We start from the raw sequence: 26662 nt of genomic DNA on the forward strand, positions 1-26662 counted from the left end.
GGAACCAATCAGGGATCTCAGCTCTGCGGCCCCCTCTCTCTCATCTCCGCAGGCTTGGCGACGCCATGTTTCAAGGGCAGCGCGGTTGGTTTTGCGGCAGCGTTAGCCAGGATCTGAGGCAATTCTGGGGTAGGAAGCTGAGTGGAAGCAGCGGGTTAGGTGGTAAGGGGAGCATCCTGCTCTCTCTGATGCTTTGGGTCCAGGGTGCTTGATAGGTTCACCCTGTGCTCTTACCTCCACAGTGGCTGAAGGGGGAACGATCAGTGACCCGCGAGCCGCCGACTTCTTGTTCAGCTGTGATGCCTCGCACCCAGACACGCTGAGGTACTGAGGGCGACCTGGCAGTGCCTCTTATGTTAGGATGAGCCGGGAGTTAGGGATGGAAGTTGCAGTCCACTAATAAATACTGATGAGGCTGGGCGCGGTGGCGGACACCTACAATCCCAGCTACTGGGAAGACTGAAGCAGGAGAATCGCTTGAACTCGGGAGGCGGAGGTTGCAGTGAGCCAAGATCGCACCACTGCACTCCAGCCTGGGTGACAGAGCAAGATTCCATCTCAAAAAAATAAATAAATAAAATAATAAAATACAATAAAATAAAAAAAAAATAATATTGACGATAGGGTGAGACTGGAAACGGGCAAGTTTTCAGTCCTAGATTTGAGGGAAAGAAATAGACAACCTCCTTTCCTTTCTGCTGCAGTGTCACAGGCTTCTCCCTGGTCCTCGGGCCTCTTCCTGAATTCCAAGTGTGTGTTTCCAGCTGCCTCTTCTACACCCACATGTAGCGCCTTGAAGGCCCCTCATACTCAATGTCTAAATCAAATCTTGTCATTTCCCCTCATACCTGCGCCAGGGCCTGTGTTCTCCAAAACTTTGAATAACAACCCTACGCCATGAATCAGTCAGTGGCCGAATACCATGAATTAGATCCCTGTAATTGTTCTTCATCCTCACTGACACTAACTTAGTAGCACCTTAATTCCGTTTTCGCCGGGACTATCAGAGTAACTTCCTAAGCCGTTACTGTGCCTCGAATCTGTTCCCTGAGATCCTCCTTCGCATGGCTGTCAGATTTCGTTTACAAACCAGACATCAGATCAGGGCCCTACCACCCTCATTTCCCCACTCCCGCCCCCACCCCCCCGCTGCTGATTTCCTACAGATTTAGATCGTGGCTGTGCCTGCCTTGTTTATTTCCCAGTTTTTCTCATGCCTTCCGTAGCCCAGTCAACCCGAACTGCCATTATTGTTCATGCATGCCTTTTTCTTGTAATGCTCTTCTTATCTCCACCTATAGAAAAGATGTTGCTTTCTATATGTGAAGCTTTCTCTGATTGCATGCACACTCCTCACCTCAGGATTAATTGATCCCTCTTTATAGCAATGACCATGGATAAGCCCCATAGGCCGCTAGCTCAGTCCACTGTTGATGCCCAGTGAACACGACCGTTTTAGATCAAGTTTCCTAATTCATATGATGATTAACCAACCCTGTAAAGCTGAGATGTGCCAGATATAGGCCCCCAGAAAGTAGTATCTTATGCCATATGTTTTTCCTTCCTTGCCAGAAAAGGACAGCATACATGTATGCTTCAATGTAATCGTCTCCCTACTTCCAGTTATTTATTTATTCTTTTGAAAGGTTAAATACATTCTTGTTTCTTTCATAACCTAAAATATTTCCTTTCTTTCTCCTAGAATATATCAGAGTCTTGATTACATAGAAGATAATGCTACAGTTTTTCATGCCTACTATCTCTCTGCAGTAGCTAATGCCGAAATAAAAAACTCGGTGGCTTTGGGTCATTTCATTCTTCCTCCTGCGTGCCTGCAAAAAGGTTAGCAAAGATCATTCAGCCAATCCCTGTCAGACAGCCAAATCTGGCTAATCTCTGTTAAACAGCCAAATTCAACTGTACTTATTTTGTTCTCAATCACATATTTTTGAATTTTGTATCTATTTAACATAAGTGGAAAAAGCATGGACTTTGGATCAGATTGCCTTGGGTGTATATCCTGACTTTGTTTATGTATTGTTTATTCATACATTCATTGAGCTCTTCCTGTGTGCCAGGTTTCAACCTGGGTAGGTGCTGGGGATTCCGTGGAGAATAAAACAGATGCAGATCTTGCCTTCACAGGCTACAATCTAATGCTTACTAGTTTTGTGATCATTTAGCAAGTTACTTTCTTAAGTTGTTTTGAGGATAAAATGAGATAATAGGCCGGGTGCGGTAGGGCGTGCCTGTAATCCCAGCAGTTTGGGAAACTGAGGCGGGCGGATCACTTGAGCCCAGGAGTTCAAGACTAGACTGGGCAACAGGGTAACATGGTGAGACCCTGTCTCTATTTATTTTAATAATTTCAAATTATTTCTAAAAATAAGATAATGTATTAAGGTGTCTGATGTGAGCATTTAATAAATGTGTTCTTTGCTACTTTTGAATCTCTTCATTATTTTTCTAATTTTTTCTTCTGATATTTAAAGATTGGTTATGATAATAAACCCATGTATCTGTATTTTTAAAAATACATTTGAAAGCACTTTCACATCAATTTTTTCAGCAGCCCTAGGAAATAGGATGGGGAAGCAAATAAACTGCTTCTGAGATTGGTTCTTTTAGTTTTCCCTGCTTGGAACACCCTTTCTTATACCGTTCTTCTACCCAAATCCTGCCTATTTTTTCTGGGCTAACTTTATTATTATTATTATTTTGAGATGGAGTCTTACTCTGTCGTCCAGGCTGGAGTGCAATGGTGTGATCTCAGCTCGCTGCAACCTCCACCTCCTGGGTTCAAGCGATTCTCCTGCCTCAGCCTCCTAAGTAGCTGGGACTACAGGCACCCACCACCACACCTGGCTAATTTTTATATTTTTAATAGACATGGGGTTTCACCAAGTTGGCCAGGCTGGTCTTGAATTCCTGACCTCAAGTGATCCACCCGCCTCAGCCCCCCAAAGTGCTGGGAATACAGGCATGAGCCACTGCGCCTGGCCTGGGCTAACTTTAACTACCCCATGGGTAGGTTTCTTATTATTACTCAATTCTTGATATGTAGGTGGCAAGCATATCAATTCTTGATATGTAGCTTGCCTACATATCAAGATACGTGTTATCATACATATCGTAGATACGTGTTCATCTCCAGAAAGACAGATCGAAGCTGAGTACATATTCCCAGTGAGGAGAGTATTAAAAAGAAAAGAAAACAAACAACTTAAAAATTATTTCTATAAAAGAGCCATTAGAAACCCCAGAGATTTGGTTCCTTCCATAGTCAATGTCCTGGTCAAACCTACTTATAAGTAATAACACTAAATTGTTCTAAGTAGTTACATAAATCAATTAATGACTGGATGGGGGAATTGTTTTAAAAACTACTTGTGCCAATCAGTGAATACCCACCTTCAAGGAACTTATATTGTAGAATGGCTGTGATTTAATTTATCACTCCTATTTACTTAAATGATTTTAAATTATCACTCCTATTCTGTCTTTGAGTTTAGCATCTTATGTTAACATGTATTTAAATTTTCAAAAATCTGTTTTAAATGAAAACATGCTTCTTTTAAAAAATTAAAAGTATACCTTTTTAATCTGCCTATTGTCTAGTAGAAGTGTGAGGTGCAAATGTGAGCCACATATGAATTTTACATTTTCTAGTAGCCACATTACTAAGAATAAAAAATAACTGGGTGAGGTGGCATGCACCTGTAATCCCAGCTACTCTAGAGGCTGAGATGGGAGGATCCCTTGAACCCAGGAATTTGAGGCTGCAGTGCACCATGATCACCCCTGTGAATAGCCACTGCATTCCAGCCTGGGCAACATAGTGAGACCCCCTTCTCTAAAAAAATTAATTACATAATTAAGTGAGTAGAATTAATTTTAGAAATATATTTTATTTAACCTAATACACCTAAAATATTATTTCAATATATAATCTATAAAAATTGAGATACCCTACATTCTGTTTTTGATACTAAATCTTCAAAATCCTGTATTTATTTTATACTTCCAGCACCTCTCAATTTGGATTAACTACACATTTCCAGTGCTCAGTACCTACATGTAGCTAGTGGCTGCCATACTGGACAGCAAAAGTCTAGAGTAATATTACCTTTTTTGTCCTTTTGACTACTGTGAAAACTTTTGAGATCATTGAGTTTGGATGATGACATTGTCCTTTGACATACTGACCATTGTAGAATTCCTGTACTACCATGTTTACTAGACATATTGTTAACGCATCCTTCATTTATATCTATATCTATATATGTGTATCTGTATCAATATCTATAGCTATATAGACATTAGATATACATCTAATATATATCTAATGCATTATATAGATACATATGCATTATTATATAGAGAGATATATATCTATAAATGCAGAGGTATATCTATACATACATATATACATATACATCTAATGTATATCTAATGATACAGATACAGATATTGATGTATATTTAATATATGTGTAGATACAAATATAGATATAAAAGAAGAGTGGATGAACATACCTCAATGATATATATATATATATATACACACACATCTAATGTATATAGAGATACAAATATAGATATAGATATATTCTAGCAGGAAAAGTCTACAACAATGATTAGCAAAGTGTATTAGAATCATCTGGAGAGTTTGTTAGAAATGCAAATTCCAGAGCTCCTCCTCAATGATCTGATTCAATAGGAATCTGCATTATAACAAGTGTGTTATGTGATTTTGTTGCAAATAGAATAACACTGGCCTAGAAATTTCAGACTTTAAGCAAAATTCAGAAGATTCTTAAAAAAAAAAAAACCAAAACAGTATTTGATTTGTTTTTCTCACCACAGAAATAAGAAGAAAAATTGGTAGTTTTATTTGGGAACAAGACCAACATTTTCTGATAGAAAAGGTAAGAGTAAATTAAGGTACTTGATTAGCATCTACAGCTTCAACATTTTCTGAAAGCAAGGTTATCTTTAAAATGTTTACTTGTGACATGTTAGCATCAATGAGTCAGATTAAGAGATTTATTTATTTATTTTGAGACGGAGTCTCACTCTGTCTCCCAGGCTGGAGTGTAGCAACGCGATCTCGGCTCACTGCAACCTTTGCCTTCTGGGTTCAAGCGATTCTCCTGCCTCAGCCTCCCAAGTAGCTGGGATTATGGGCGTGTGCCACCACGCCCGGCTAATTTTTGTATTTTTAGTAGAGATGGGGTTTCACCATGTTGGCCAGGCTGTTCTCGAACTCTGGCCCTCAAGTGATCCGCCCACCTTGACCTCCCATAGTGCTGGGATTACAGGCGTGAGCCACTGTGCCTAGCACAGATTAAGAAATTTAAAGGGCATGCTGTTATTGAATATTACTTGGTTCGACATTGTTTTATAGTAGTACATTAGTAAAATTGAGGTTATTTTGTATAAATAAAATTATTCCCATAAGAAACTTGAAAATTTGCTTCTGTTATAATAAGAAGAGAATAATAGGTGCATAGTATTTACCAGTTCTTTTTTTTTTTTTGGAGACAGAGTCTCCCTCTGTCGCCTAGACTGGAGTGCGGTGGTGCGATCTCGGCTCACTGCAAGCTCCGCCTCCCGGGTTCACGCCATTCTCCTGCCTCAGCCTCCAGAGTAGCTGGGACCACAGGCGCCAGCCACCACGCCCGGCTTTTTTTTTTTTTTTTTTTTTTTTTGTATTTTTAGTAGAGACAGGGTTTCACCATGTTAGCCAGGATGGTCTCAATCTCCTGACCTCGTGATCCGCCCGCCTCGGCCTCCCAAAGTGCTGGGATTACAGGCGTGAGCCACCGCGCCCTGCCATTTACCAGTTCTTGACTGCCAGTGTAGACTCTGATTGGTGAATTCCTATGATGTACTGTTTGTTCAATGTTTTGAATAACACCCCTCAATAAATGTGTACAAGAGTCTGTCTGAACCTATTCTGGTTCGGGGGCTGCCTGATTAACCAAAACAAGAAGAAAAAAAGTGTGTAATACTGGAAAAATAGCTGTTTTGTAGCTTTTGCCATCCTGCCTCAGATTTACTTATGCTTTTGACTTAACTTCAAAATCTTTAAGTAATAGCCAAATTTGGGAACAATTGAGCATTAAAACTAATAATGACAATAATGGATTATAATATGTTAGGTAAAAAGAATCCATGTGCTTGCTTTGCAGCACACATACTAAAATTGGAACAATACAGAGATTAGCATGGCCCCTGTGCAAAGATGACACGCAAATTCGTGAAGCATTCCATACGTGTATATGATACTCCAAAAGCAGACATAAAGAAAAAAGGAAGGACAGAAGGAAGAAAGGAAAGAAGGAAGAAAATAAGGAAGATAAGGGTGGGATAAGGAAAATTTTCTTTTACAAAAATAGCAGCTGGTAAATATAGAAAGAAAGATAAAATAGAAAAATCACCATTTTTAAAACCCTCAATTTAATAATTGATTTAGATAAGGTCATTAATGGATTCTAAACCTATGATCTCAAATTATCACCCACAGATTGATTATTAGTTACAAAGTTAAACAGTGTACCTTTACAATGGAGCGATCTGGCAGGCACCATTTAACTAACTTAGCAAACAGCCTCACCAATATTGGAGCAACATTTCATTGTGTTCAGTCTGATATGATATAATAAATACACAATATTATCTGTGTAGTATTCTTGTTCAAAACATTTAACCCGAATTTAATTATGAGTTAACATTCAGACAAATCCAGAATATGGACCATACCACAAGACAATTAACTGACCTGGACTCTAACATCAGTTAATGTCATAAAATACAAAAAAAGCAATAGGAGCATAGTAGATGAAGAGACATAAAAAAGAGGTATAAAAGACATTTGGAGAGCAATTGGGAAAATTTAACAATGAACTGTATAATGGGTGATACTGTATTACATTTTATTTTCTTAAGTGTGATAGTGGTGTTGTAAAGATAAAACAATGTATATTTTTAGAAAACACATGCCAGGTATTAGAGAGTGGAAATGTCATATCTGCAAATGTTTTCAAGTGGTTCCACAAAAATAAAAAGAGAGAGGAGGCACTCAAGGTGTCGGAAATGTTAACACTTTGTGAATCTAGGTGAAAGGTATATGGTATTTATTATACTATTCTTTTTTTTTTTTTTTTTTTTTTTTTGAGACAGAGCCTCGTTCTGTCGCCAGGGTGGAGTGAAGTGGCGGGATCTCAGCTTACTGCGACCACCACCTCCTGGGTTGGAGCGATTCTCGTGCCTCAGCCTCCCGAGTAGCTGGGATTACAGGCACCCGCCACCACACCCAGGTACTTTTTGTATTTTTAGTAGAGACGGGGTTTCACCATGTTGGCCAGGATGGTCTCAATCTCCTGACCTTGTGATCCACCCGCCTTGGCCTCCCAAAGTGCTGGGATTACAGGCGTGAGTCACTGCGCCTGGTCTATTGTACTATTCTTTAACTTTTTGGTAAGTTTGAAATTTTTCACAATAAAGAGTTAGGGAGAAAATCTTTCATTTTTATTTTTTATTTTTTTGAACTTCAAACCCACAGCCATATCATATAGAAAACCTTTACATTATGTCCAAAATCAGGCTATCAACTTACATATTTTATATTTCTGTCATTAATGTGTTTTTTCTTCCCAAGGCATCATCATCTGAAAATAATAGTTCTTTCAGTTTTTTTGTCTAGGAGGTAATAGTATGTTGTACTAAGGACTGAAATATCTAATCCTTGACTTTTCACAGTGTTTCCAGGAACGTGAGCAGTAATGCAATGGTTATTATTTGGTGGTAATTATTGACTCTAGCAGAACTTTAGAGTTTAAAGATCATTAATTTCATCATTTAGCTTTATACATGAGAAAACTAAGGTAAAGAAAATATAATGACCCATTTTAGTACACATTGGCAAAGTGGAGCCAAATTTTCTCAGCTCTAACCCAATCCAATGTTTTTTCTACTAAAAAATTACTAAAACATGCTTGTATGGACGTTGACTCTAGAAGTTATATTATTACATGATAAAAGAGTTTGTCAATTCTTTCAAAATATTGGTTGATATGAGTATTAGCCAATTATAATAATGTAACCATAGCATATATACGTGGAAGGTATTCATTGAATGGCAATAACTAGGATAAATCTGGGGAGCATTACTATTGTTTGGAGTGGATTTAAGTTTTTATTTAAATATAGAAACTTCTTAATGGTGGCTGGGCACGGTGACTCGCGCCTGTAATCCTGGCATTTTGGGAGGCTGGGGCGGGCCGATTGCCTGAGCTTGGGAGTTCGAAACCAGCCTGGGCAACATGGCAAAACCCCGTCTCTACTAAAAATACAAGAAATTAGCCAGATGTGGTGGCTGGCGCCTGTAATCTCAACTACTCGAGAGGCTGAGGCAGGAGAATTGCTTGAACTTGGGAGGCGGAGGTTGCAGTGAGCCGAGATTTTGCCACTGTACTCCAGCCTGGGTGACAGAGCAAGACTCTGTCTCAAAAAAAAAAAAAAAAAAAAAAAAAGAAAAGGAAAAAAAAAGAAACCTCTTACTGGTATATAAAATAAATAGATTATATGATAGGTACCAGTATCTAAGCTGCTTTCACAGAATATTTAGAAAAAGCTTAACATACGTTTAGTTATTTTATATCTTTACGTATATGTCTTTACGTATATAGTGAAGCAAATACTTCACTGTCCTTTTGAAGGAGAAATATAATTTGTTCAGCTTACTTTATATTTTTGATTTGTAGCTCACAGGAATCCTTAAGTCAAGGATTTTAAGAAAGTTTAAATCAGTAGCAAGATTTTTTGTTTCCTCATTTTTGTGACTAAAAAGTAATATAACCACATTAGAGGAAATTTCAATAATTGAAAGGAGAATAAAATCAGTCAAAGTTTTACTTATCTGACATAACCACAGCTGGTATATTTAAAATTCTGGTCTTCTTTATGTGTCTCCAAAAATATATAGTATAATTATATGTGTGTGTGGAAAAAATTTTGTAAATTTTCTTCACTCAGCTAGATTGAGTGGCTTAAATGTGTAAATATTTTTATGGCTTTTGAGATATATATTTCCAGTTTATTTTTCCTTTTTAAAAACATTACTGATTGGATCACTGGTATGACGATTTTTTAAAATGTGATTTACTTTTCTATCCACAGCATGATGAAGTAACACCAAATGAAATAAAGACCCTTAGGGAAAACAGTGAACTAGCAACAGAGCACAAAAAAGAATTATCCAAAAGGTACTGAATTCAGAAACTTCATTAATATTCAATTCAATGTAGAAATCTGTGAGCACTGATTGTGTGCTTATCTCATTTAATTTTCAGTTTTCCTATGAGATAGATAGCATTATAATCATTCCCATTAAACAAAAAAAAAGAGATCTATGATTAGAAAGATAAGCAATTTCCCCAAAGTCATATAAACTTTATTAAGTACGGGAGAAGCAGGATTTGCACTGAGTCAGAGCCCATTATTTAAATGGTAGTCATTGAATACTATACCAGGTATTTACTATGTAGAATACTATACTATCTCATAGTGTAGCACACTATACTGTCTCTGCAGAAAGGAGACAAGGATTTTATGTATGTTATGATAGCAGTTAATAAATTATTTAAAAATTATAGGTATCTGTGTGTGAAAACCCCATCATCATGCTTATGAACTACAAAATAATCTTAAAATATATTTTTTACTTGGAAGGAAATACACTACATATTAGCAGTAATTTTATTAGGATGAAAAGTGGTGAGTGATTTCCCATCTTCTTTCCAAATTGCTTGTAATATATTACGTTGGTTTAAGAAATTAAATGTGGGCATTGTGGCACATGCTTGTAATCTCAGCACTTAGGGAGGCTGAAGCCGGATGACCGCTTGAGCCCAGGAATTTGAGACCAGTCTGGGCAGCATAGGGATACCCCATCTCTATAAAAAATTTAAAATACTAGCTGGGCATAGTGGCACATACCTATAGTCCTAGCTATTTGGAGGCTGAGGTGGGAGGACCGCTTGAGCCCAGGAGGTTGAGACCGCAGTGAGCTGTGATCACGCCACTGCACTCTAGCCTGGGTGACAGAACAATACTCTGTCTCAAAGAAAAACAAGAAATTAACTTAAAAAGACAAACAAACATGGCCTTGCCATTGTATTAGGACCAGTTTATAAGAGGCCTTCTCATTGCAGGCTTGTACATGATCTAGTCCTAGTTCCATATTTTCCAATTCAGTTGGTTTTCAAATATTCATAGGGAACATTGGTTCTTCAGAAGTCTGTTTTATCGCTCCAGACCTGTGGCCGGAGTCAATCTAAAAGTGGAGGCAGGGGAATCCCCACAACGGAGTGCCCCAAACTGTCCCAAGTTGGGGCCAGTTGGGATTCTAAAGAAAGAACCACTAGCTAGAGTAATCAGTCTAAAGCATTTATTGAGGGAACTTGTACAGTATTGCACCAATTCTTGCAATGGACAAGATATAAGGGGTGTTCTACCTAGGTATATCCACAGTGAGGCGGTCTGGGTATGGAGTTTATATGAGGGTTTAAGGAATCTGGCTCAGGGCTGAGGCCAGTTTCTTTCAGTGTTTTGAGCAGCAACTTAGGTACCTTTATCAGTGCCTGGAAATGTTTAAGGTCCTGGTTTGAGTTCAAGCCTGATGGGAAAACCCTGCACTGGGCTGTCTCACAGAGCAGTCAAAGCCTTCTGTGGTTTTTGGTCAGGACACAGAAAGAAAGCCAGGAGTGGAATCGGGGGAGGGGAGGATGGGACTGGGGTACCCTACAGTCTGGTATTTAGCTGCTGTAATATAAATGATCAAATAGTAGTTATCTTTCTTCAAAATAAAAAGTAATGATGTAATTTATATAATTTTTTCAAGTTTTTCTCCCATAAGGGCTAATTTCCTTAATATACAAAGAAGTATTAGAAATCTGGGAAAAATATGTCCAATCCAAAAACAACAGAAATGGAAAAAGGATATGAATAAACCCTAGGTAGGTGTCTACTTAGAGCTTTTTCTTTGTGGAAACACCAGAGGGTGCAGTGTGAACATAGATAAAATATACCCTCAATTTACCTGCTGAAGCATTTGTTAGCATAGTACTAGGGAGGTTGATTTTTTTTACATCATACAAACTTGATGTATGAAAAATCAGGCAGTACAGAATTAGTATAAAATCCTAATTTCTCCCAAATCCTCTCCCAGTAATAACCTTTCCTGTAATAACTTTTATTTTGTTTTTAATTGAGACAGAATCTTACTCTGTTGCCCGGGCTGGAGTGCAGTGGCGTGATCTCGGCTCACTGCAACATCTGCCTCCTGGGTTCAAGCAATTCTTGTGCCTTGGCCTCCCAAGCAGCTGGGACTACAGGCACATGCCATCCCACCACACCAGCTAATTGTTTGTATTTTTAGTAGAGACGGGGTTTGGCCATGTTGCCCAGGCTGGTCTAAAATTCCTGGCCTCAAGTGATCCACCTGCTTCAGCCTCCCAAAGTGCTGGGATTGCAGGCATAAACCACCCGTGCCTGGCCGAAAAATCTTATTTGATATTATGATGTGTAATGGCAGCATATGGCATTTCATTTTGTTTAACCTTTTTTTTTTTTTTGAGACAAAAGCTCACTCTCACCCCTAGGGCTGGAGTGCAGTGACGTGATTTCAGTTCACTGCAGCCTCAACCTCCCAGGCTGAAGTGAGAGATCCTCCCTCCTCAGCCTCCCAGAATGCCGCTAGGATTACAGGCATGAGCCACCACACCTGGCCTAGAATTTGTTACTTTTATGACACTTCCATGAACATCTTTTTAAAAATAAATCTTGCTCTACTTTTTTGATAGTTTTCTTCATGTAAATTATCGGATGTGGAAATTATGGTATAAAGAGGAGTTTTTTTTCTATCTTAAACACCTTATTTATTTACTTAATTTGTGTGTGAGAGAGAGAGAGAGAGACAGGATCTTGCTGTGTCACCCAAGCTGCAGTGAGGTAGCATGATCATATCTCACTGCAACCTGGAACTCCCAGGAGTTCAGGCAATCCTCCCACCTCAGCCTCCTGAGTAGCTAGGACCGCAGATGTGTGCCACCACGCCTGGCTAATTAAAAAAATTAATTAGACAGGGTCTCGCTCTGTCACCCAGGCTGGAGTACAGTGGCACAATCTTGGCTCACTATATTTTCTGCAACCTCCACCTCCTGAGTTCAAGCGACTTTCGTGCCTCAGCCTCCTGAGTAGCTGGGACTACAGCTGTGTACCACCACGCCTAGCCAATTTTTTTTGGTACTTTTAATAGAAACTTGTTTTTGCCATGTTGGCCAGGCTGGTCTCAAACTCCTGGCCTCAAGCAATCCACCCTCCTAGGCCTCCCAAAGTGCTAGGATTACAGGTGTGCCCCAATTCACCCAGCCTAATTAAATTTTTTTTGTCAAGATGGCATCTCACTATATTGCTGAGGCTGGTCTTGAACTTCTGGGCCCAAGGTATTTATTAATTAGTATAGTAGCCGGCCAGGCATGGTGGCTCACACCTGTAATCCCAGCACTTTGGAAGGCTGAGCCATGAGGATAGCTTGAGGCCAGGAGTTCAAGACCAGTCTGAGCAACATAGAGAGAGCCAGTCACTACAAAAGATAAAAAAAAAAAATTAACTGGGTGTAGTGGTGTACTCCTGTAGTCCTAGCTACTTGGGAGGCTGGGGCAGGAGGATTGCTTAAGCCCAGGAGTTGAGGTTTGCAGTGAGCTATCTATGGTCATTCCACTGTGCTTCAACCAAGGTGAAAGAGTGAGGCCATGTATCAAAAAAAAAAAAAATTAGTAGCATATATCTGTTTCTTAGAATATGGAGCTGGAGGGTATTCTTTCATACTGGAAATAAACTACATAATATCATATAGTATGTTCAAACGCATATACTAAAGAACTCTACAAAATTTTAATCAAAATCTACGTTTAGTTTGTTAAGTAATTTCTTGAGAGAACCACTGACAGTGTCCTTTTGATCAAATGATGAGTCTCTTCAGAGTTAAGTCTTATAAAGGAAATTTTTATTATGTTGATCCAAGTAATGCAGTAGTGGCACATTGGTTAGAAGGCAAAATTTTACTTTAATTTCCCTAAATGCTGTCTCACTTGAGTCAGGAGGGATTGGGAATACTCAAAATGATCTTCCAGAGAATTTCTGCCGTAAGAGTGTGTGCCCTCATTAGGAATGGCTCTCTCATTATCTGTCCATGATTGGAGGACTGCTTTCTCTGATAAAACCTTTATATCTCCTGGTAAAGGGGAAGATGTAGTATAAAAAAGAACTTTGCCATTTGGTGAGAGAAGGGGATGTCTTGTGTATGTTGCAGTAAAATTCATCATGCGCAGTTTTGTGCTGTCTTTCCAAGGGTCTTCAATGCATCCTACCGAGGTGCAGGCTTTCTTGATTGCAGTTGGGGTTTCCAGTTTTCTTAATAGTTCAGCTAGCACTTGAGTCACCAGATATAAATTAGACATTTATCTCTTCAGTTGCCAGTATACATTCTGTGTATTATCACTTGAAGTTCTTACTCTTCAGAGATCTCTGCTCTTCAAGATTGTCTTCCTCATACAGATAGGTTTGTCTGGTTTTTGAGTAGTTCTATTTTGAGATCGTTACCTTCTTTCCTCATCAACTCTTGTTCCAAACCGTGGATCTTCAGGTCACAGCTTAACTTTTCCACCTCCCAGTTTGATGAAGGTGGATTGAAATTCCTCATCACCAGCTGAGTTTCGACCTCTGTCCTTAGCTAGAGTTCTCCTTCTTTAGATTGCATCTGTTTATTCAATACTTTTAAAGATTCAGAGTTGTGTTTACTCGTTTTATCCAATTTGCTCTTTAAATCATCTCTCAATGCAAATCTTTCAATATACAGAATAGGCCTTATTTACTTGTTGGTATTCCACAAAACTTGTTTCTTCATCTAATTGAGCTCCTATAAGCTTTTCTTCCAAAAATCTAATTCTTTTCTTTAACATAAGATTTCTCTTTCTCTGAATCCTTAAGTCCTTTTTTGATGTCTTCATATGGGCAAATTGGGAAGCAACAGAAGCATCTCCTCAATATGTTGAAACTGGAGTTGCTGGGGTTTTCTCATAATTTAGCATACAGGTATCACCTTTTATCAGTGCATCCAAGAGAGCCTGAAACCAGGCTACTTAGGGCCGCCATGGAGTTTCCATTCCCTAATGTTTAGAAACAGCCAAAAACAGATTGGGTTGCCAGGGATCACCACGGGTTCAGATTTCCCTGAAGATACCTCCACTTAACCAGCGAAAGCAGCCACTCTGAGTTATTGAAATGAGGATATTGGTCTTATATCTACCCATTTGGAATTCCTTAAGATTCTAAGGATATTTTAATCAATTCTCTCTTGGCTCTTCAGGGTGCACAGTCATATAATTTGTTAATAATGAAAGTATTCCAGCTGGGTGCGGTGGCTCACTCCTGTAATCCCAGCACTTTGGGAGGCCCAGGTAGGCGGATCACGAGGTCAGGAGATCGAGACCATCCTGGCAAACACAGTTAAACCCCGTGTCTACTAAAAATACAAAAAATTAGCCAGGTGTGGTGGCGGGTGCCTGTAGTCCCAGCTACTTGGGAGGCTGAGGCAGGAAAATGGCCTGAACCTGGGAGGCCTGAGCTTGTAGTAAGCCGAGACCGTGCCACTGCACTCCAGCCTGGGTGACAGAGCAAGACTCTGTCCTCCAAAAAAAAAAATAGTAAAATAAAATAATGAAAGTATTCCTTCTTTCACAATATCTCTTCCTTTTCATCCCCCCCCCCCTTTTTTCCCTTTATCTCTTATTGTTTGGCCAGAATTAAATAGTGGGTGGTCCCTGACTTTTCTGGGAACACAATTTTGCTTTATTTGTAGGACCTCATCCTGATGAGTAGAGTTTCTTTTGGGAGAGTTTAAATGAAATAGAAGCTTTTTTTTTTTTTTTTTTTGAGACAGAGTTTCGCTCTTGTTGCCCAGGCTGGAGTGCAATGGCGCGATCTCGGCTCACTGCAACCTCTGCCTCCCAGGTTCAAGTGATTCTCCTGCTTCAGCCTCCTGAGTAGCTGGGATTACAGGCATGTGCCACCACGCCTGGCTATTTTTTTGTATTTTTATTAGAGACAGGGTTTCACCATGTTGGCCAGGCCGGTTGTGAACTCCTGACCTCAGGTGATCCACCCGCCTCAGCCTCCCGAAGTGCTGGGATTACAGGCGTGAACTACTGCACCAGGCCTTAAAAATGGAAAATAAAGCCTTTGCTATTACTCAGTGTACTTCTAGATTTTTAGGAAAATAATAAATTTAAGGATGACTCCAATTTTTAATTATTGAGGTTTTTATTTTTATACAATTATATTGTTAGTTATATGTGGTCTAAGTATAGTAAACATTGTCATTTTTGAATAGTGACTGTTCAAAACGACATGAATGAAAATAGGATCTTTTAGTTGAGATCCTTTTAGCTTTTTTTTTTTTTTTTGAGACAGAGTCTGGCTCTGTCACCTAGGCTGGAGTTCAGTGGCGCCATCTCAGCTCACTGCAACCTCCACCTCCCAGGTTCAAGCAATTCTCTTGCCTCAGCCTCCCGAATAGCTGGGATTACAGCTGCCTGCCACCACACCTGGCTAATTTTTGTATTTTTAGTAGAGACAGTGTTTCACCATGTTGGCCAGGGTGGTCTCAAACTCCTGACCTTAAGTGATCCACCCACCTCTGTCTCCCAAAATGCTGGGATTATAGGCGTGAACCACTGTTCCTGGCCACCTTTTAGCTTTTAAAAATAAGAATATAATTTTTTTTAGATTTTACAATTGTATAATTAGAACATCAATTGTTTTTTTTTTTGAGGTGGAGTCTCGCTCTGTTGCCCAAGCTGGAGTGCAGTGGTACGACCTTGGCTCACTGCAACCTCTGCCTCCTGGGTTCAAGCAATTCTCCTGCCTCAACCTTCCGAGTAGCTGGGATTACAGGTGCGTGCCACCACACCCAGCTGATTTGTATTTTTAGTAGAGATGGGCTTTCATCATGTTAGCCAGGCTGGTCTCAAACTCCTGACCTCAGGTGATCCACCTGCCTCGGCCTCCCAAAGTGCTGGATTTACAGGTGTGAGACACTGCGCCTCGCCTAGACATCAGTTTTTATTTGTTATAGTAAACTATGGAAATACTAGTTAATAGAGGCCCAATTATTTGAATACTAACAAAAATGTTGTGATCATTTAAAATAGAATCTACTATGCTTTTCTTTTGGCAGATTTAATATTGTATATGTATATGTGTATTTTGTCTAAATATATAGTATTGCATTATTGTACTTTCAGGGATATTGAGAAAAAGACCCAGGACTCTATAGACTCAAATACTTGTTTTGTGAAGTGGCTAAGAACACTAGAATATCTATATGGGTCTTTATATTACTTAAAAGCACAAAAGAAGTTCATAATTAACATTTTCACCCATTAAGACTGAAGTCTGATCAAAGAGCAATTAAATTACTATATATGTGCTCACTTTGACAGCACATATACCAAAACTGGAACTATTCAGAGGTTAGCATGGCCCCTGCGCAAGGATGACATGCAAATTTGTGAAGCATTCTATATATTTTTTAAAAATCACTATATATATTGCCTGGAATAAGTTCTCACTTGTAAAACAAATCCAAATATATACATATGTGGTGTAATATACTATAGTAAATGTAAATATGTATTATAAATATTTATTTATAAATATACTTTAATATAAATGTAATACATATAGACATATAAATGCTATGTATGTGTGACTTTCTGTATGCTTTATTTTACAGCCCAGAAAAGCATTTTATAAGAACTCCAGTTGTAGAAAAGCAGATGTACTTCCCTCTACAGAATTACCCAGTTAACAACATGGTAACAGGTAGTTTAAAATAAAATTTAGACTAAACTCAGGTAGGAAAGAAACAAGGGAATATTGTGTTGAATAAAGCTGTTGTACTTCAGATACCTAGAGAGTAGAGCCTTCTCTAGTAAGCCTGGTAATGGAGGACACATCACTTAAATATTGAATAAATTACCTGCAGAATTGACCCAGGAATATGCTTTTAAATTTTCTGTGCTAAAACAATGGTATCAAGGTAGGGTGACCACATGTCCCTATTTACATGAGACAGTCCCAGTTTATGCTGTTGTTCTGGCATTAGTTTTTAATTCTCAAGTGTCCCAGTTTGGAAGATAAATTATATGAACAGCTCCAATCAGAGTTTCTTTTGAGAATCTGATGAAACATAGGCCCCTTTCCTTAGCATACACACATAGAAACATAACACACACACTGCCATTCCATTCAATATCAAATATATAAATATTTTAAAAACCAAACAAAAACATAACACACAAACTTTACATATAATTTTAAAAGGCTCACAGATGCCCAGAAGCCTATACATGGATTACGCAGATGTCCATGGACTCCTTATCTGGGTTTCCTATCCTAGTGCTGTACATAAAGAGAAGACAACTAACCACGGCTGACATTGAGAGGGTAGAACCAAGGGAACCAACTGAAAAGTGGCCATTGGGATTTCAATTGTGTTGAATGAGATGGATATTTAGATACTTTGATCTGAGTGGTATTCAGTGGAGTCATTGATAACAATTTTAAAAATAGAGATTTTTTTAAAAATTGCTTTTAAAAGAGCAATTTTTAAAGTATGGGTTTTTGAAAGCTTATTTAAAAAATAATTTGTATATTTATCATTTTCTCTTTATTTAGCAATGTTAAAACTACCTCTTGCAGCTAGTCCACAGTTTCCTAGATCCTAGATGTCTTGCCATATTACTATCCCTGTTCATTTGGACTTACCAAACACTTATTAATATATTTAAGAGAGAAATGATAAATATTAAAATCAGCCATACATAAGGACATATACCTACATTTGGACATGTAACAGTGCTGCTTTTTGTATTATTGCTGGATAAAGAAACAGTCTGATTGTTCAAAAAGACATAACAGTGTAACACAAAAACAAATTTTAAAAAACTATTAAAAAATTAGTCAGAATTTTAAAAGTATAATTTCAACCTGTGGTAATACTCTGTTGTGAATTTTATTGGTAGAACTAAAGTAAAAATTTTTAATCTTTTTATTTGCTCAATTGAATAAATTTCCTTTTTTGTATTTCTGCATTAAATAATAGCAATTTCTTGGAAGAAATCTTCATTTTTAGAGATAATGTATTTGTTTTTAATTTTGATGTGAAATGACAAGTACTTCTCTTTTTTTATCATGCACATCTGCTTGCACAGGAAGGAATAACTTCTTGTTGGAAGAAATCAGCTTGTGTTAATTAAACATTTAGTGACTAAGAGTTCTAATTTAGGCTGTGGTATCAATTTTTGTGACTAAAACTTCACTATCTCTTCTTTGGAATGGGTTGGGTTCAACACATTGACTATTAAATTTCTGAAAATAGAATTAATTGTGGTCTTTAGTTATAGAAAATACAAGTTGGGGCAATAGCCTAGAACAGCGTTTCTCAGTTTTGGCGCTACTGGCATTTTAGGCCAGATAATTCTTTGTTTGGGCGAGGGTAGGTGAGTGTCAGTCCTGTGCATTATAGCATATTTACCTTGGCCTCTGCCCACTAGATACCAATAGCATCACCCATCTCTCCCCCAGTTGTGACAACCAAAAATGTCCCTAGACATTGCCAAATATCCCCTAAATCATCAAAAGAGTTTTTGTTTTGTTTTCAGCTTTTGACTGGAATTAAATTTTCTCAAATATCACTTATTATCACCCATGATAAGAAGTTCTGATTGACAGTTACATATGTGATTAATAAGAGTAAGAAAGCAATTACTAATAATTGTAAATACTTTGCTGGCAACAATTTTCAAATCAAAAGGTTCTGATAATTAAAAGTTTGGAAATCTATAGTAGATGCTGTATTAGTTATTTATTGATGTAAATCAAAGTGCTCTGAAACTTAGCAGCTTAAAACAATGAACATTTATTTATTTATTTATTATAGAGATGAGGTCTCACTGTGTTGCCCAGGCTGGTCTCGAACTCCTGGGCTCAAGCAATCCTCCTGCCTTGGCCTCCCAAAGTGCTGGGATTCCAGGTACGAGCCACCGCACCTGACCCAGTGAACATTTATTATTTCAGTTTCTAAGGTCAGAAATCCAGGAGTATCCTAGCTGGATACTTCTGTCTCACAGCTTTTTGTAAGGTTGCAGTCAAGTTGTCAGCTGGAGTGCAGTCATTCCAAGGCACAACTGGGACTGGAAAATCCACTTCAAACCTCATTCAAGTGGTTACTGGCAGGTGTTGGGTCCTTGCTGGATTTTGGCCAAAGGCTTCAACTCTTCACCAAATGGGCCTCTCCATAAGGACCATCCACAGCATGGTAGGTAGTTTGCTTCCCTCAGAGTGAAAAATCCAAGAATAAGAAAGAGCATGCCCAAGAAAAAAAGCCATAGTCTTTTTCACATCCGACTCTCAGAAGTGACATTGCATCACTTCTGTCATATGCCAATGGTTATACAGATCAAACCAAGTACAAAATCATAGTGGACTGTGAATATCAGGAGGTGGGGATCAGTTGGGGCCACTGGGTGGCTGGCTATCACAGATGCATGTGGGATTGTCCACCAGGAGTGCCTTTCTTAGGAATTCCCTTCTCCCTCCCAATTTATCTGGATAACACAGGAACAGACATTTTTTAAAACATGAGCTTGCTCCCCACCCTCAACATTTGCTTTGAGAGTGAATGCCTGATTTGAACCGGGCTAATTGCAGATCTTCTTCTGGATTTTTAGATGTGGAACATAGCAAATCAAGTCATTCTCATTTAGGTGATCAAAACTCTAAGATGTAAAACTTAGGAGCTGTCATTGGCCGTATTTTCTACCATGAAAAGAAAGCCAACTTGCCTCCAAAAAGGAAAATGAGGCTAATACATAGAGAAAAACTTGAGACCAAGGCTGCAGTGAGGTGTGATAGTGCCATTGCACTCCAGCATGGGCAACAAAATAAGACCCTGTCAAAACACACACACACACACACACACACACACACACACACACACACCCCAGAAAAAAAAACCCTAAAAACTTCAGACTGGTGAGAGCAATCATAGCTGGTTCTAATTAACTCTGAGTCCCAGCAATATGCCTGCCTTCCTCACAGCTCGGATGATATGGCAATGTCCTTCCAGTAAACTCCCCTTTTGTTTAAGTTAGTTTAAATTAGGTTTCTGTCCATTTCAGCCTAAAGTCCTTAACTATTCAAAAATGCTACAATAATCTATTTCTGATGCCATAAATGTCCTATCCTTCTTATACTTACAGGAATATTTTTTACTAATGTAGTAATTTTTAAATTCCTATCCTCACACATCTTCAGAGGTTTCACACAGTGTATATGTGCAATTAACTAAACACTAATAGTGATATTTTTCTGCACTAGTTTATTTTACACAGATACATAGCCATTAGGCAAAGATTATGAACTCATAGAGTATAGTAATAGTGCTTCAAGAGCTCCTAAAGTAAATGACCATGATTAAAATATCTTTAAAGATTAGTCAATTTTATGTGCTTGGATTGATAGTTAATTTATTAACTCTGAATTTATTATTTTTATTAAAAATGATTAAACAATATGCATGGATATCCTGTTGATCTTGATGGTATGGTGTTCTAAATTCAGTCATCCTTGAGCTCTACCAGAATTTTTTTCGCACAATATTTATTTTTAAATTAGATTTCAATTTTAGTAAAAGCCACAAACACTTGTGTTACACATAAAATGTAATCATTTAAATAGTAAGCAATTGATATCAAGTTAATATTGCTTAGTCATAGAGTCCTTAAGCTGTCTCCATTCTAGGCAGTGTTTTTTTTATATGACTCATATCTGTTTTGGATAACTAATTGACATCAAAATTACTCTCACCCATTATCTTTGTTGACTGAGCAATAACATCGATTTTTCATTAATTTTTTTTGTTAAAAGAATCCTATTCCAGTGTTAGCAGTGCAGGAAAGTGTTGCCTGCTGGAACAGGGAAGATGAACTGTTTGCACTGTTAGTAGCTAGTTGGATGGATAGTTCTAAGTGATTACCGTCTAAGCTAGATACACTTCCCAGTTATTTTGATCTAAGTTCTTTTATGTCCTAGCCCTAACCTAGACATCACAATCTCAATAGTCAAAGCGGCTTTAATCCACCTTTTAATCTTTTAAAAGGTGGCAGAAAGTTGTGGGAGGGGAAGAGGAGGTGTTCCCAGATAATTATAAGGTTTCATGGAGAATCTTCTCACTGGTATTATTTCTTCTTCTTACTTCTTTTCTAAAAACATTCTTTAGAAGTCTTAACTCTAATAAATCAAAGACACTGAAAAGCAAATAGTATGAGCGGGTTTGAAGTATATATCTTTTTTAAAATTTTATTTTGTAGGTTATATATCAATTGATGCCATGAAGAAATTCCTTGGGGAGCTACATGACTTCATTCCTGGAACCTCAGGATATTTGGCATATCATGTTCAAAATGAAATTAATATGTCTGCTATAAAAAACAAATTGAAGAGGAAATAGTAAATTAAATTGTAAATACCTTGGCATTTATTTTCTATAAAATATTATACAGATGTGCATAGCATAAAATGCTCCCTTTTGGTACTGGGGGATAGTGAAATGGGAAATAATTTTTCTGTTTCTCAAAGTATATCTTTAGGAAATACAGAATCATTTTGGTTCTGTGTTTTGACATTTTTTCCCCTAGCTTTTAACAACATGTTCAAATATTCTCAATGCGCAGTTGTTAATGAGTAATTGCCGTTAAAATATATTTCATAAGAAGTCTCAATCTCAAACTCTCCATCTCTCAATCCTCCTCTTCCTCCTCTTTCTCTCTTTCTCTTTCTTGCTTTCTCTTTTCTCTCTCTCTTTTCTCCTCCCCTTCTCTCTGTCTTTCTGTCTTCCAAATGTTCTTTTGGCTTTAACATTCTATTAATTATATTTTTTTCTAGATTGAATACTGTGAATGCTAAGTTTTATTAATCTGGTCATCTTATTTTGATTTTAAAAATTAGGATGCTAGTTGAATTCTGAATTACTGTTTCTGGTTTGAAACATGGAGAAAAACATTTTAATAATTCATATTTCATGTTGGATGGTTTCTGATAATAAATATCTCAAAAGTGACTCAACATAAACAGACTATGAGTGTTATGTCTTGTTAGATGAACCTGCAAGTCACCTTAGAATCACAGTTCTAGAAAGGAACTTAAAGAACGAGTCCAGTTCACTTATTGTTTTTAATGAGGAAATAAGGACCTTGAGAAGATGTCTTACTTAGGGGGATTAACTGGGGGCCAAAACAGAATTGGAACACAACCCTGTTGATTTTCTAGGCAAGTGCTTCCCCACTCTCCCAAATAGCATATGCTGTAGCTTCTGTGCCAGGTACAATACAACTGCAGATCCGCAAAGCAGACCCAGAAACAAGCCAACATGCTTGTCTTTTAAATAAGCTGAAATAGTGAGGGAGAAGAAAAGGAAAAATCAGTTAGGCAGACCACTAAGGCTAGTCCTCTGAGAAAGAGCCTGAAAAAATCACAGCTACAGGCATAAATAGAGCAGCCCGGGGAAAAACCAAATGGCAGCTGCACTGATAAGAAGGCAAGGCCCAGCATAGAGTCTTTGTTCTTTGTGTGATTAGCAGGCTCTCAGGAAAAAAATTCCTCCCCTTTTCAGGCATTTACATGGTGGGCTCCGTGGGAACTTGCACAGGGAGGTGAGGGGCTTGCCTAAAACAGACCCACAGTTACACAAACAAGAGAAGCTGCACTTTGTGTTTACCCAAGACATACACAGATAAGGAGAGTTACATACACAGCTTCATAGATAAGGGAAGTTACACAAACAGCTACAGAGTTGAGGGGAGTTTCACATAAAAGCTTTTGGATTCAACTGTAAAAACAGCAGCCCACTCGGGTCCCTTCTCCACTGTGGAGAGCTTTCTTTCTTTTGCTTATAAAAGTTTTGCTCCAACCTCACCCTTGTGTCCAGGCTCCTTAATTTTCTTGGTTGTGAAACAATGAGCTCAGATAACACCTCAGACTACAAGACCATCGACCCTAGACAGTTTCATTAGTATTGAGTTGTAGTGATTTCAAGAAGGCAGTTTGTTATCTTTATTCATATGGCCATGTTATATACAGTCTGATTGGTTTATTACATTTTTGTGACTTATAAATGACAGTGTTATTTGTGAAGCTATCATCTTAGAACTGTACTTCTTCCAAGCAAGTGAATACCAGCTGTAGAATTATCTGAAGAAAATTCACACTTTTTTTTAGTGCTTGGACCATTTGGGTATATGTGGGCCCTGGCCCTGGCCCTTCTCCCCTGACTCAAATTTCATAAGACAAAATTTTAACGCTACTTTTGGCATCAGCATTTGAGAATTATATTTTTCCATATGATAACTTTTCCTTATTTATATTCACATCTGTGGTTAAGCCCTTCAGATCTTGTAAATTACACAAAAAACAGAAAAAACAAAAACCTTAAATGTTAATTATCTTTCCCTGAAACACATTTCTCCTGAATACTTTATCATAGTTACATACCATTGATTGTTTCTTGTATAGAAACCAAGCCTGTCTGTAAATCTTAAATTAATGACTAAGAGGATTAAGTAAATTTACACCAAGTTGTGTATGTTGGAATTTCTTGAAAGAGAGTATCCAGTATTTTTCTGATATATTATGCATGTGTAAATTAAAAATTATAATGAAACAGTTTTTTAGGTTTGTTTCCCAAAGTGATTATATCTTTAGATGTATATAAAAAAGCAAAATGTAACCTATATCCTTGAAATATTGTCAGGCACAATAAAATCAGTGATAACATAAGCCTTCCAGGAATTAGAAGCATATGAAAAAATAAAATAAGCAAAGTTGAACTAGTTTTAAGTTTATTGTCTTAAGGGAAGTGAAAAGCAATATGATCTTAGTTACTGCTCATGTAACCTTTTTTAAAAATTTGCTTTAATGTAGCTGATGGATATTGCCTCTGAATATCCTTATAAAAAATGTTCTCTGGCCGTGCGCGGTGGCTCAGGCCTGTAATCCCAGCACTTTGGGAGGCCAAGGTGGGCAGATCATGAGGTCAGGAGATTGAGACCATCCTGGCCAACAAGGTGAAATCCCGTCTCTACTAAAAATACAAAAATTAGCTGGGCATGGTGGCACGTGCCTGTAATCCCAGCTACTCAGGAGGCTGAGGCAGGAGAATCCCTTGAACCTGGGAGGTGGAGGTTGCAGGAAATAATATGGAATTGTAGTAGAGATAAAAGAAATTAATCAAACAGGAAACAAACTTACAATAGAAATGATCAACAAATCAAGAAGTTGAGTTTTGAAGACTAAAAGAAATTTATAAATTTCTGACTGGATTGGCCAAGAGAAAGAAAGAAGGCACAGATAATGTCAAAAATGAAGAGAGGAATACTTCTCAGATTCTAGAGACATTTAAAAAAATTAGAGGAAATTATGACCAAATTAATGTCAATAAATTTGAACATTTACATGAACTATTTAAATTTCTAGGAAATATATCTTACTAAAACTGCCATGAAAAAGAGGAAATCTGAGCAGTCCTATAACTGAAAAATAGTGATTTTATAATATTAAAAGTCTTCCTACAGCCCCACTAATTACTAGATTTTGTCATCTTAGTGAGCTATGTAACTTGTTTCCGCATCTGAGAAATGAAGATAGTAACAATGCCATAGTAATATTGGAGGATTAAATGAGAAAATGCCTGTAAAAGTGCATTGCACAGGGCCTAGCATTTGCCACATGATCAATGCATGCTTGCCTATGTTAGTTTCCTTTACAGCTACGGTGTATCACTGAGTGCAGAATGTGTGTGTTCTTCAGGCTCCCTTGTGTGCAGGCTCTGAAAGGTAAAGGGGCCTGCTCTTTGTTCTGAAGTAAAACTGCTCAGGGCATTAGGTGGATCTGAAATTTAAAAATAAAATTGAAAGTAAATCAATCTTTTCCTTAAATCAGATTGTCTCTGCTTTTGTTTTGCACACCTGCCTCAATATCAGTCTTGGAATTTTTTTCCTGCTGTTGTGGGTGCAATTTTTGTGATATGTACAGAACCACCTACCCTACTCCAGGCCTTGGATCCTGACCTTAGTGGCTTGGAAAAGGCTATCACTTAGAATTTACACTCCAGTCCTCACTATCACTGTCTCCATTCTTCTTCCATCTCCCCACCCTGGGGAGATTTCCCAGCCTGCTATTTGATTTCCCATTCGTATGGTTCCCCTAATCTCCAGACCATGTAGTACTCACTAGCCAGAGTATTGCCCATGTCTTCCATGTTACATAAAGTTATTTCCAGCGTATCTGATCTCTTCTCATCCTTTCTCTGTCACTCGGGGGCTTTGCTCAATCTGGTTGTGTCACAATCTTTTTTTTTTTCTTTTTTCTTTTGAGATGGGGTCTCGCTCTGTCGCCCAGGTTGTAGTGCAGTGGCGCGATCTTGGCTCACTGCAACCTCCGCCTCCTGGGTTCAAGCCTTCTCCTGCCTCAGCCTCCGGAGTAGCTGGGACTACAAGCGCCCGCCACCACGCCCAGCTAATTTGTGTGTGTCTGTGTGTGTGTGTATTTTTAGTAGAGACGGGGTTTCACCGTGTTAGCCAGGATGGTCTCGATCTCCTGACCTCGTGATCCACCCACTTCGACCTCCCAAAGTGCTGGGATTACAGGCGTGAGCCAACGCGCCGGGCCGGTTGTGTCACAATCTTTAGGAGATTCCCTCTTTCTTGATCAGAGAGCCCTTCACTCCATTCCTTGCCTCTGCAATCATGAGGGTGTGACACAGATGAAGGTGTGACACAGATCTCATCTCTTCCTGGAATTCCCAATCTCAAGAGCTTTTCTTCATGGTGTTGCTGACTTAAACGAGGGTGCCTGCCAACTGTGGGGCCCTCACCCCATTTAAAGAGGTTCATTTCCTTGTCACAGTGTTGTGATTTATTTCACTTTGCTCTTATCTTTAAAATCGGGTTCATTTCCTTGTCCTAGTTAGGCTCCTCACCATACCTACTCTGTATTGTGTTTCTTCTTCATTTGTCAGATTTTTTTTTTTTTTTTTTTGAGACAGAGTCTTGCTCTATGGCCAGGCTGAAGTGCAGTGGTGCGATCTTGGCTCACCGCAACCTCTGCCTCCTGGGGTTCAAGCGATTCTCCTGCCTCAGGCTCCTGAGTAGCTGGGACTACAGGCATGCGCCACCAAGCCCGGATAATTTTGGTATTTTTAGTAGAGATGGGGTTTCACCGTGCTGGCCAGGATGGTCTGTGTCTCTTGACCTCATGATCTGCCTGCCTCGGCCTCCCAAAGTGCTGGGATTACAGGTGCGAGACACCACACCCAGTCCATCTGTCAGATTTTTAAAAGCTGTTTCTTTCCCTCTCCCCATTCCCACCTGTCCAAATCCTGTCCTTCTTTCAGGCATCATCTCAAAGGATATCTCTGAATGAAACTTCTTTGGCAACCTCCTCTTCTTGCCCCCTCTCCCCACAGGACTCTAGTCCAC

At 38.5% G+C, this 26662-nt stretch overlaps 1 protein-coding gene, 2 non-coding genes and 1 pseudogene across 4 annotated transcripts; 3 read left to right on the forward strand and 1 right to left on the reverse strand.

Annotated features, from left to right (window-relative positions):
• TERB2 (telomere repeat binding bouquet formation protein 2) lies at window positions 1–23988 on the forward strand. Of its 2 annotated transcripts, XR_010151356.1 has the most exons (8): window positions 16–129; window positions 243–324; window positions 1703–1842; window positions 4866–4927; window positions 9183–9268; window positions 15898–16019; window positions 16861–16949; window positions 21500–22251. XR_010151356.1 is itself a non-coding variant. In XM_024349189.3 (7 exons), exons 1-7 carry the CDS (start codon window positions 66–68, stop codon window positions 21637–21639), a joined length of 663 nt encoding a protein of 220 aa, XP_024204957.1. In that variant the 5' UTR covers window positions 1–65; the 3' UTR covers window positions 21640–23988. The 2 variants fall into 2 exon arrangements, 1 of the variants encoding a protein (XP_024204957.1); XM_024349189.3 differs by lacking the exon at window positions 15898–16019 and having other exon boundaries at window positions 1–129; window positions 21500–23988.
• Window positions 6179–6281, forward strand: LOC112205813 (U6 spliceosomal RNA). Its single transcript, XR_002939896.2, has one exon. It is a non-coding gene; the product is annotated as a U6 spliceosomal RNA (small nuclear RNA).
• LOC104002293 (5-azacytidine-induced protein 2-like) lies at window positions 13050–14074 on the reverse strand (annotated as a pseudogene).
• LOC112205820 (U6 spliceosomal RNA) lies at window positions 16552–16655 on the forward strand. The gene has a single exon (XR_002939903.1). It is a non-coding gene; the product is annotated as a U6 spliceosomal RNA (small nuclear RNA).
• Window positions 23989–26662: the final 2674 nt, after the last annotated feature.

This window comes from Pan troglodytes, chromosome 16, assembly GCF_028858775.2.
Source record: "Pan troglodytes isolate AG18354 chromosome 16, NHGRI_mPanTro3-v2.0_pri, whole genome shotgun sequence".
Lineage (NCBI taxonomy): Eukaryota > Metazoa > Chordata > Mammalia > Primates > Hominidae > Pan > Pan troglodytes.